The sequence below is a fragment of the Hippocampus comes genome, unplaced genomic scaffold, assembly GCF_001891065.2.
Source record: "Hippocampus comes isolate QL1 unplaced genomic scaffold, H_comes_QL1_v1.1 scaffold154, whole genome shotgun sequence".
In the NCBI taxonomy this organism is placed as follows: Eukaryota; Metazoa; Chordata; class Actinopteri; order Syngnathiformes; family Syngnathidae; genus Hippocampus; species Hippocampus comes.
The window spans coordinates 248350-260674 of record NW_017806278.1 but is presented as its reverse complement, the minus strand read 5'-3'; the positions used below and the strand labels follow the sequence as shown (position 1 = coordinate 260674).

The 12325-nt window shown below is 40.3% G+C and overlaps 2 protein-coding genes across 5 annotated transcripts in view; one reads left to right on the top strand and one right to left on the bottom strand.

Moving 5' to 3' along the window:
• spg21 (SPG21 abhydrolase domain containing, maspardin) overlaps positions 1 to 6179 on the top strand; it is a 23208-nt gene extending 17029 nt beyond the window's left edge. The window contains exons 2-8 of one of the 3 annotated variants that reach the window (XM_019857857.1): positions 1511 to 1672; positions 2308 to 2388; positions 2828 to 2973; positions 4211 to 4319; positions 4385 to 4492; positions 4583 to 4723; positions 5218 to 6179. In XM_019857857.1, coding sequence (XP_019713416.1) covers positions 1586 to 1672; positions 2308 to 2388; positions 2828 to 2973; positions 4211 to 4319; positions 4385 to 4492; positions 4583 to 4723; positions 5218 to 5343 — 798 coding nt within the window. In that variant the 5' untranslated portion in view covers positions 1511 to 1585 and the 3' untranslated portion in view covers positions 5344 to 6179. The remainder of the gene's footprint in view (positions 1 to 1510; positions 1673 to 2307; positions 2389 to 2827; positions 2974 to 4210; positions 4320 to 4384; positions 4493 to 4582; positions 4724 to 5217) is intronic. The other 2 variants (XM_019857855.1, XM_019857856.1) reach the window with 2 other exon arrangements.
• Positions 6180 to 8614: 2435 nt separating this feature from the next.
• shcbp1 (SHC SH2-domain binding protein 1) overlaps positions 8615 to 12325 on the bottom strand; it is a 26808-nt gene continuing 23097 nt past the window's right edge. Inside the window, exons 12-13 of one of the 2 annotated variants that reach the window (XM_019857852.1) lie at positions 9416 to 9560; positions 8615 to 9060 (exon numbers count right to left, since the gene is read on the bottom strand). In XM_019857852.1, coding sequence (XP_019713411.1) covers positions 8744 to 9060; positions 9416 to 9560 — 462 coding nt within the window. In that variant the 3' untranslated portion in view covers positions 8615 to 8743. The remainder of the gene's footprint in view (positions 9061 to 9415; positions 9561 to 12325) is intronic. The other variant, XM_019857853.1, reaches the window with a different exon arrangement.

The window sequence follows — 12325 nt, the reverse complement described above, 5'->3', positions numbered from 1 at the left end:
CGGAAGCAAGTCCTTGGTCCTTGGCCTTGGCCTCGGAAAATTTCTCAAGTCCTTGGCCTTGGCCTTGCCTCGGAAAATTTTCCAAGTCCTTGGCCTTGGCCTTGGCCTCGGAGGCAAGTCCTTGGCCTTGGCCTTGGCCTCGGGTTGCCGGTCTTTGGACACAACACTGCTGTGTATTCATCCAGTGTGCCCGTTGAAGTTTCAAAGACGCCCCAATCAGTGCAGTCTAAGCATTCTTGTAGAGCTAGCTTTGCTTCATCGGTCCATTTCTTCACAGACTTAACAACCGGTTTTACACATTTGAGTTACTGTCTGTATGTAGGAATTAAATAGTAATGAAATAGTGGTCAGAAAGACCCAGTGCTGCGCGGGCAATCGATCGGCCAGAACCTTTGAGTGTTGTATCGCAGTGATCTAGCTCACCCTCCAATCTTGCTCATGAGATTGGAGGGTGAAACTTGCTGTCTTCTAGTGTGAACTGAACGAGTGACAACAATGGGGAAATGCCAGTATTTTGAGGGTAACGGCTTGTAACGTACTTCTAGAATGCTGAACATAGTTGAATTTTTTTAGATGATCGACGAACTGAACGATTATTTTAAAAATTGTGCCTTTTTTATCCCTCGGATTACGACCGAAAATCGGTTCTTGACCAAACTGAGCGCACTTGAATGCACCACTCAACTCCTCTCACCTTCCTTACATGAGGAAGTGACGCTTCCTCGTGTCACGTTCCATTGTGAGCAGACGTGTTCAATGAAGATTTAAAAAAAAAAAAGCGTCCAATGTGAGCGGACGTGATAAAAAATGTATGCTTTATTTTTACCAGTTTGTTTGGACAGTATTTTACATATTACCTACTCTCTTATTACGTGTATACAGTTTATGGTGTAAAATAGTTAAAAAAAAAAAAAGCTTTAAAAAAGGTTGTTTACAATGGGAAACATGGTTTCGGTTTTCGAACAAATCAGTTTTCGAACAGCCTTCTGGAACGGATTATGGTCGAAAACCGAGGTATGACTGTACTGTTGTACGCGGACCATGTCGAACAAAAACTCTTTGGGTCATTATGTAGATTATTGCTGTTCGTGTGATCATCATCGCATTGATATATTGATGGAGTAATAATGCTCATTATGTGACTTTAATAGACCAAATTTGGAGTTTAATTCCACTTGAAGTACACAGTAATAAATACAAGTCAAACATTGTTATTATAATTAAGACTAATGCTTCAAAATGCGTTTAACATACTATGTGTTGTCATCAGTACTAAGAGTTACAGAAACATTCTGCAATCATGTTTCATTTCCTCTGCTTTACCGGTCACTGGCATGAATGAAGAATGTTTGCTGAACAGCGATTGTCATGTCTGCAAAATAATTTTTCATTTACTCGTGATGATAAGCGGTGTAGAAGATGAATATGGAATTGTTTCACACATTGAAGCATCATGTATCCGGATATATATATTTTTTTCATTTCCTTGTTGCTATTTTTCTCTTTCTAGATTATTGTTGATGATGATGACAGCAAAGTGTGGTCCTTGTATGATGCCGGCCCGAAGAGCGTCAGGTGCCCCATCATGTTCCTTCCGCCTGTCAGTGGAACCGCAGAGGTGTTCTTCCAACAGATGTTGGCTTTGACGGGCTGGGGCTACAGGGTGATATCTGTGAGTCTATTGTATTGAATTCAACAGAAATGTATCACTCATGCTGAAGGTGCCTGTTGGGAGTGAAGTTTTTTTTCTCCCCTTTCACTCATCAGTGGGTGCACATATCAATACTCTGCTCGAACCTGAATGATTCCTGGAACGATGGATGGTTCTTTCTCCGTCATGTAAATGCCAAAATCTAGCCCATGGTTCAGATTGCCTTTCTTCCATCCATCCATTTTCTGATCCGCTTATCCTCACAGGGGTTGCGGGGGATGCTGGAGCCTATCCCAGCTTTTTTCGGGCAGTAGGCGGGGGACACCCTGAACTGGTTGCCAGCCAATCGCAGGGCACACACAGATGAAAAACCATCCATGCTCACACTCACACCTGGGGACAATTTTGAGTGTTCAATCAGCCTGCCATGCCTGTTATTGGAATATGGGAGGAAACCGGAGTACCCGGTGAAAACCCACGCAGGCCCGGGCAGACATGCAAACTCCACACAGGGAGGCCACAGCTGGAAATGAACCGTACCTCTGCACTGTGAGGTCTACGCTCCAACCACTGGTCTACTGGGCCGTCCCGCCTTTCTTCTGTTTGGCAATTTCTCTCAATGTTACTAGTATTTTTTTGTTTGGTGTGTGTTTCAGCTTCAGTATCCAGTGTACTGGGATCTAATGGAGTTCTGTGATGGATTTCGGAAACTTCTCGATCATCTGCAGTTAGATAAAGTAAGCTTTTGTTTCTTTCTTTGGCCCCTTTAGCATTTTATCTCCCACCAATGTGGATAATGTCATGAACTTTTTTTCACATTTACAGATATGTGAGCTCTGTTATTGTCTATTTTTGTTAAAATATCTGTATTATGAAAATTGTACTTTTTAATTGCTTGTGTATGCGAATACTTTTGCATTTCATAGAGTGCCTGCCAGCTAAATTCTCGCGTTATTCGTGAGTTGACAAACCCCCAATAATCCAATCACAAACTACAGCCGTGATTTCAGTAAATCTGACAAAGTTCACAAATTGTAAAACTGTGCTTATGTTATAGTGAAAAGTAAATAAAAACATAGCATGATGTATACCATTTGTATTTTGTTTTTTATCTCCCTCATGTGCACTTTTTTTTTTTTTTTAATCTAATGATAATTCTGTCTCAACTTGATCAAGGTTCATCTTTTCGGTGCATCCTTGGGTGGCTTCCTGGCCCAGAAGTTTGCAGAGTTCTCATGCAAGTCCCCCAGGGTGCACTCTTTGATACTGTGTAATTCATTCAGCGATACTTCCATCTTTAACCAGACATGGACAGCGAACAGGTTTTTCCTCAATATTTCTTGCTGTTTGAGACTTTAACATGTGATTAAGGGCGTACTCGCACTGGGCAAGCCGTGCAATGATTGAGCCCTAGATCAGCGGTCCCCAACCTTTTTTGCCCCACGGACCAGCTTAATATCAGACAATATTTTCAGCGACCGGATAAATATAACAAAATAATTTGATATGACCTGCATGAAAACTGTGGTATTTTCTAAACATAATAAACACAAATCACGACACAAGGAACGTCCTATCTCGCCGCAACAATCTCTGGTCGCTATGGTAATGTTTAAACGTGCCTTCAAAATAAGATACACCGCAAATACAAAGTGCATGAAAAATACGACTCACCATCGCCGCATATTATGCAGAGTAGGCTTGGTGTGTGGGAATCCGTATTGGCCCAAATATAAGATGGCCCTGATTATAAGACGACCCCCTCTTTTTCAAGACTCAAGTTTGAAAAAAAACTTTTTGAACACCAAATAAATTTTTATACAGAAAATAATTACAGTACAACTGAAACAAATGATTATAACAATATATTTGAGAGAAAGAGCATGTTATTTTACCTTATTCAAATCTTAAGTGCAACTTCGTAAATGAATGGCTTCTGGTTTTTGAAATGTAAATTACATCTTAACTTCTCAGCTGCCGGTTAACCTGGCCAGTCATCGACCCACCTTTCTCCAGATTGTCACTACGTTTCTCCATTTTCTGTTATCTCTTCTATTATTTTTTTCTCTTTTCCTTCTTACCGCTATTTTTTATTTTTCTTCTTCATGCTACCGCGATTTTTATTTTTATTCTTCGTGGCAGGGTTCACTTTGGCCTGGGAAGTCAAGTTCAGCATTCGCTTCAATGATATCTGGCGCCATCTAGCGTCATGAATGGGTATAATGTCTAGACCCCGAATATAAGACGACCCCCACTTTTTCAGTCTTATTTCAATGCAAAAAACACCGTCTTATATTCGGGCCAATACGGTAATTATGGATTATAGATTTGATACACCGTACATAATGCCAAGCCTGGTGACACAGGGCCATGCGCCTGCACAGTGCATAGGTTCCATGACTAGCACAATCACTTGCCTTGCCAATGGGCAAAAGCTTAAACAGCAGTGTGACGGGTGAACTCGAAAGGGAGGCGGAATCTCGGCCAAATCCGGCACGGCTCAAATGTCCCGGTGCGAGTATGCCCTTAAAACAAATTAATTGGATTGTTTTTGCTTAGTTTTTGGTTGATTCCAGCTTTCATGTTGAAGAAGATTGTTCTAGGGAACTTTGCAAAAGGACCCGTCGACCCAGAAATGGCTGGCGCGATCGACTTCATGGTTGACAGGGTAAGGGAGGCTCTATGGGCTTCGCTGGTCCTCAATGAAAGTAATGCGTATTTTATGTGCTGTAGCTGGAGAGCCTAAACCAGAGAGAGCTGGCATCCAGGTTAACGCTAAACTGCCAGAACTCTTACGTGGAGCCACACAAAATCAAGGATGTTGCTGTGACTCTTATTGATGTAAGTGGGAATGCATGTGAATTTGAAATACTGGACAATCCATATTCATTCTGACTGACAAGCCACGGTGTTTGTTTTTACACCACTTAGGTTTTTGATCAGAGTGCGTTGTCTTTAGAAGCAAAAGAAGAGATGTATAAATTGTTTCCAAATGCCAAACGAGCTCATCTGAAAACTGGCGGAAACTTCCCTTACCTTTGCCGAAGTGCCGATGTGAACCTCTACATCCAGGTATGGCGGCGTGTAAGGGAGCCTTGTCAAGACTTGATTGTCATGTTGGTGTGACTGCCTGTCATTTGGAAACCGAACTGCTATGTGGGTGTCATTTGAATGTAAAAGTCCCAAGCTGTAAACAGGGGTGCCAAACAAAATTAGGACTGCCCTCAGAGCGAAAATGTCAGGAAAATAACTATTGGCTCCCGATTGCAACATGTATTTGATTGGTTTGAAGTTTGGAGTCATCCTTTCCCACTTAGTGCACAGCCAATCTTCTGTTTCTAGAAATTTGGTCAGATGAAGAAGTAACGGAGTGGCCCAGTAAGTTAGTGTATTTGTGAACAGGATTTTACCTCCGATTGTTTCCCAAACCCACATTGTCAGCCCTCCACATCCAGTAAATGAATGATGACATGGCAATATTACGTCACTGGTCGTTGTGGTCAGGAAACGTACATGTTCATTATTTTGATACTAATCATTACTGCCCCTTATTCCTCGATCAATAGATTCATTTGCGGCAGTTCCACGGAACGCGGTATGCTGCCATCGACCCGGCAATGGTGAGTGAGGAGGAACTGGAGGTCCAGGAGTGCCACCTGAAAACGTGCCAAGAGTCTGACGAGGAGCAGTGATGAGCATTTTGAAGCTCTGCCAAAATGTCACTGAAGCTTTTTGATTAAAAAAATGACATTGATAAAGTTTTGTTTATTTTGTCCGTATAAAATGTCAGTCATCAAGGGCATTGTAATCTGCAAATGTTGATTTAGGCGACTGGACTGCTCTTGGTTGTTGATGTTTCACCTTGTACCCAAAGGCTACAATTCAATTTGTTTGCTGCGAAGTTCCCACATGTACAATGCTCTGAACGTATTCCCCCCTTCCTGATGTGTTTATTTTTTGCAGTCCGCTCTCCGAAACCTCATTCATGTATATCACAATTTTTCCCCCCCAAAATCTAAACGATTGTTCAGTACCGCAGGTTTTTTTTTTTTTTTTACGAATTATTGATATTAAGTTTTGAAAATGGCTTGCTTGCTTTAATGATGTACTTTAATGTGAATGGTTGTACAAACATGCCGTTTTTGGGGTCTTATGAAAAGTGACAATTTTGGAGGTATGAGGAGGGCACTGACATTTGTGACACTTACTGTATTTTATATTTATATTTTTGGATCATTGGGCTAATTCCTTTTTCTCCCAACACAACCCAATTAAATACAACATTTCTAATGGACGAGTTTACATCGGGAGTTAACTGTAATTTATCACCGTTTTTGGAAAGCAGTTCAATTTCACTGTTCACACCCAGGCCCGATGACCAAGACATTTATTAAAAATCACTTTGCTCACACGACGTGGTTGATGACAGTCGAAGCCTCGAAACCGGCTGTACCACGTGACCGGTTCAGGGAGCGGATCGTGAAGTTCAGTTGGAAAAACTGTCTATTTTGAATAAAAATGAATACGAGAAAACTTTTTGTATGAGTACATTTTTATTTATCCACGACAATACAGACTCACCGCATTTTCCTCCACCCTTTCCATGTCATCATTTATGAGGGTAATCTTAATCAAAACTTTGCACAAGAAAATTCTCTCACTTGCATGCGATTATGTCCACTAGGTGGTGCCAGAGGGGATTGAACTACGTTTTGAAGCCTCGACACATATGAGTCACACCAATTGCATGGCAAGCCTAAATGCTTCAAGGAGCTTCAGCGCACCATCACTTAATTGTGTGCAGGGAGGGACCAAGATAGTTCACTGCTGATCTGGACTCCTTGGTGACATGTGGCTCGGCTGAAATTTCAAGTCAACAGCGATCTTCTTCGTCCAGTTGACACTTGCACCAATCCACCAGATTTTTCACCTCATCCAATTTGGCTGAGGACTGACGACTTGGCTCTGATTACCCCGCTACCCTTTTCCCCCGCTCAAGGGAATACCCTGTAGCTGCCGAAACAACTTTTACAAGAGCTGGTAAACATGAGTACGGTAACTGATATTGCCAAGGTGTTTCTGCTGATTTGTCTTTAATCATATTTTGGGAATTAGAAGAATGGTAATCATGTACAGCGTATATCCAGCACATATGAATGCTCTTGTTTCTGACATTGGCCAATGTATTACATAACACTGGTCAACATTTTTTTACAAAATGTTTTTCATCAGAGATGCAAGATTAATTTTTGTCATTTGTGAATCTGCCATCGTTTTTTTTTCTCTAGCATCTCCAGATTAAATAAAAATGACCTACTGTATGTTATACAGTAATATATGAAGTGATGCTTATGAATTTAAGTTGAGCAACAAGTGGTTTCTGAAACATGATGGCTATAAATAGTAAGCACAGGGGGAAATCTGTTTTGCAGGAGATTGTAAAGATCAAACATAAAAACAAAAATGAAAATAAATCACATACGATGTGTGAGGAAAAAGGAAGACGTTTTATATCAGCATCAAAAATACATTTAGGGGCACATGAAGCCATCTCTGATTAAGATTTCGTCTATTTTTAGTATGGACCTAATCCTACAACCGGGATCACCAACGTGGCCGCCTGTGGGCACCAATTTCCTCCAAGGACCACATGGGTAGCCCACGAGCCTGATATTGCAATTTTCTTGGAATGTTTTTTCAGTGATCATTTCAAAACAATCACTGGTGGAGGTTTATCGACATAATTTTGCATCATTGATACTGTATTCATGTTTCCTAATGAATGTGAGAAATCAACATGATCAATGTCTTCACATAAATGAATTATTAATAGCATATGATAGAAACATGATTGTTGGAAAAAAATTGAGTTTGATTTTTCAAATGTAATTGAAAAATGTACGACAAACTGTTGTCCCGCTCAATATTTAATTTAAGATATCAAGAGACCAGAGTTAAGTGACATACAATTTTGCACCGAATTTGGTGAATTTAATTACTTTTCAAAGGAAAATATTTCTAGATAGGAATAGATCAGAAACAACATACAAACGACCCTCCAAAATGTACTAAATGTCCCCTTGTGGAAGTATGCCTTTTATTTTTTGTGATCATCGAGACAGGATCGATGCACAAAGCTAAAACCCACAACAAACACTGTACAAGAATAACAAACAAGTGTTCAGTATTCATCAAACCTACTAAATAACGAGTCATTTTGTGAATGACAGATTAAAAAAAAAAAAATTAAAAGATTGACATTTGATTTTCAGAGCCCAGGTGAATACAGTACATAAAAGCTCACGTTCTCCATTTATATGACCTTGACAGTATTTGCTCAGCAGTGTGGAAAGAAACATGACAATAGAGAGGACAAGATATTTGTATTATAGAGGCCAAATTAGTTTACAAGCTGTGTTTATTGCCCTCAGAAGCCTATTTTTCCTTTTACATTGCTGCCATTGGTTGATTTTCAAGTATTAAAATTTGGTATATATATTTTGAATTATGTCAATTGCCCCAAAATTTGATGCGACCATCAAAATGGTGGAACTTCACATAAAAGTCTTAATTTCTGTAGCAGAGCATGTTTTTTGTCAAAATAGTTATGCATGTAACTGTATTCTGCTGATTACATTGGTCAACAGTCAAAAGAAAAAAAAAATAGGTGTAAATTTTTATTTTTGATTAAATGTAACATTTGCATTACGTGCACCCGGGAGCCCAAATCCAGTCCTCGAGGGGCCCGATCCAGCCACACCTAATTCACAGGATTAGGATCAAGTGTGTTGAAGAAGGGAGACATCTAAAACAGGCTGAATAGGGGCTCTCGAGGACCAGTCTTGGGTACCCCTGATGTACATTACCTTGCGAGAGATCGGATTTCTACAATAGTTCAGAAAAGTCCTCTTCAGCTTTACTTTTCAGATGAACTAGAGAATATCCCATCTGACTTGGGGGCAAGAGGAAAGGGCATTCACTCTGGACTGTTTATCAATTGCCAGCCATATATTAAAAAAAAAAGTGCATGAAAGTATTAAACACATTGGTAGCTCAGAGTGTGTTAACACAGTAGTCATCTATTCGCCTTTCTTAGTATAAAAAAGTGCCAAAGTCACCCCTGCCATTGCGCTTGAACTGGTTTCCCTCAATTGAAACAAATATCTTGTGGGCAATCAAGTCTTGCATAGCAAGCGTACAGGATGTGTGCTTGTTGACGCTTGGCTGACGGCAAAACTGCCAGTTCCTTGCAGAGTTCGCGTTACGGTCTTGGTGTGTATTCTCGGTCAACTTGGGCGAAACATCGTCTAAATTGCTTGCTGTCTCGCTTGGCGTGGTGACGGGCTCTCCAGCCACATCCTTCTGCAGTCCGTCTCCGGTCATCTTTTCAACATCATTTGCGAGCTCATCTAGAAGAAACAGCAGCTTGATTCTGGCACACAATTGTAATACTATAAACCACAGGTGTCAAATTCAAGGTCGAGGGGCCAGATCCAGGTCCACCACATAACTTTATGTGGCCCACAAAGGCAAATGTGTGCAGAATTCATGCTTATTGCTAAAATACCAAAAGGGCAAATTGTCATCAAATTGGGGGCTCATACATTTATATGGGTTCACAGTCATAACGACCTCTTTGGAAAACCGTAACTACAATGTGGCCTGCAACAAAAATGAGTTTGGCACCCCTGGTATATGCTGTAGACAGTTAAAAAAAAAAAAAAAAAAAAAAGATGACAATAATGAGTGTTTCGAACCCTTTACCTTTGAGAACACCTTTGTCAAGATGAATGTTCCTGTCTTGAGTCGGAGTGGGTTTCACAAGAATCACCCCATAACCTTCATTATTATGAATCACATTGTTGTCCATGGTGATTGAAGGGATCACCTCCACCTCACCAACCAAGTCCTGCAATCATGAACAGACACAATATTAAAGAACTCAAGTTCGTCTGTAAAACCTATTTGGCCTGTGTTTTAAAAGGCAGGATTCAAGAGTGCCAGACCATTTTGCAGTGTTGTAAATGGAGCTTATAACGTTGGTGAAGCCATTGATCAATCACCAGCTATATTCCAATATTGTTGTCAAAGTCACCTTTTCTAGCTACTTGACTTTGTCGTGGGGACAGCGTATGTGTGGAAAATCTTCACAGCACAGCGACACCGGGCCGCCTACATATATACATACAAACCCAAATCCAATGGAAGTGGGACACGGGATTAAACAAATAAAAACAGAATACGATTTGCAAATAATATTCAACCTGAAGACACTACAAAGAGAAGATATTCATGTTAAAACTGATCAATTTTATTGGGGGGTTTTTTATAGTAAATAATCATGAACTTGGCATTTTTATGACTGCAACATGTTTCCCCCCAAAATGGGAAGGGTGGCAAAAAAGAAGAAAGTTGAGGAATGCTCATCATACACCTGTTTGGAACATCCCACTGGTGAACAGAATACTTTGAACAGGTGGCTGCTATGATTAGGTATAAAAGGAGCTTCCCTGAATGCAGTTGGCTTGACTGTGTACAGTCAATAAATATGTACCGTAAATAAATATATGGTTACCTGGGGCAGAAACAAAATGCCTCAGGCATGTTTTAGAAACTAGGTACTCGAATTACTCAAGGACCTGTTTCAGCCCTAGTTTTCATGGCACAAACTGGCAGATCTTCAGGGAAGCAGCTATTTGAGAAGAAAAAGCGGCCCCTGCAGGAATATACTTCATCCATCCTGGGCACCAACTCAAAATGTGCTGACGTCTCCACCACCAAGACCATCGATATCTACCTGAACCAGAAGAACCTGGCTGAATGCAGAGGTGAGGGCACTGCTGAAGGTTAGGGATGTTACCTTCAGAGCACACGAATAATCAGCATTTTGCAGGGCAGTAAGCGGAGAGCTGGCTATGGGAATCAGAGGGCTATATACTCCTCAGCTCAGAAAAAGCAAGGTCACTTCGCTTCCAACGACCCTCAGAGCACGTGGAAAGGAATTAAGTGTATCACAAATTATAGCACCAAGGATGTATTTTATGGCTGTCGATGTTGTTCTCTTATTGGGTGAGGATGCGCATTTAAGGTTGCACCGGACTTGTCAAAGTTAGATTAAAGCAATCTATTCCATCTGAATTTATTGCATGTCTACAGTATTTCACAATGATATTTGTTTTCAGTATATTGTGCAGCCCTAATTTATGCCTCCTATTTATGGGTAGAAAATAAAACAAAAAGCATAATACTGTCATAGCTCTATTTTGAAGTCCATCCATCTATTTATCCTCACAAGGGTCGCAGGGCATGCTGGAGCCAATCCCAGCTGTTCTCGGGCAGTAGACAGAAGAAACCCTGAACTGGTTACTAGCCAATCGCAAGGCACACACAGATGAACAACCATTCAACCCAAACAATCCAATCTTGGGCGAATTTAGATTGTCCCGTTAACCTGTCATGCATGTTTTTGGAATGTGGGAGGAAACTGGAGAACCTGGAGAAACCCCACGCAGGCATGGGGAGAACATGCAAACGCCACACAGGAAGGCCGCGACCTGGAATCGCACCCTGCACCTCTGCACCGTGAGGCGGACGCGCTAACCAGTCGAACACCGGGTCGCCCTCATTTGAAGTCTTACTTGACAAATAAATAATGGGGTTTTAAATAAAATCAAGCTTCAACAAAATATTTATATTGCATTCCTCTTTTCACTGTAATCATGTAAATAATCAAACAGTAGCCTCACAAGGATAATAACCCATGTGCTGCAGTCGATCTAAATAAGTTTATATAACGCAACATACAATTTTACGAAAATTGTAAAAGTATTATTCCTGAATATTTATTTCACTTTCAACCACTCGACATGTTCAGTGGCATCAGTGCTATACATACACATATAGTTCTTATTTTTTTCTTTGTATTTTTGCCCTCTATGGACAATAAAAGCGGTATTGTGCTATGACCAAAACATAAATATAAATCTATATGAATAAAACATGAATTGGAATATTTCATATCACACACTTTTTATGCTGTGTCTTTGATTTAAAGATGACAATACGCAAAAATCTACAAAAATTGTAGAAATTGTAACATATGGGGTAACCCATGTGTTACAAACATCGTAGAAATTGCAGCACAAGGGTTTTAATTGAACACTGAAAAAAATGGCACTTCAGTCTTTAGCATTCTTTCTCATAATTGTATTTTTTCTCTATTCTTTGTTTCCGGGACTAACAAAGAACTCTTCTGTCAACTTTGCATATGAATTCTCTCCTCGTACATAATCTTTGTGTTTTCCTGTGTCCAGATGAGCTTTGACACCTTCGACCGTCATTTTCAGAAGGCACTGAAACTTTTCCATGCGGGCTTTCCACACTGTTAACTTTTTCATGCGGCGTTATTGTCATCACTGTCCTCAGCACTGAACCGTAGTCAGCAAGGGATCGGCTGCAAGTGTATTTAGCCTTTTCAATTGATAGACGTAACGCATTTTTCGCTCCAGTGACTTCAACCAAATGAGTGAGACACAGTAGAAAAAACAAAATGTCATACCGCCTACTTATTGCAGAGATGAAAGTGGACTTTTCTGAAAATTATGGAAAAAATAAATAAATAAATAAGTGTGTGTGTGTGTGTGTGTGTGTGTATATATATATATATATATATAT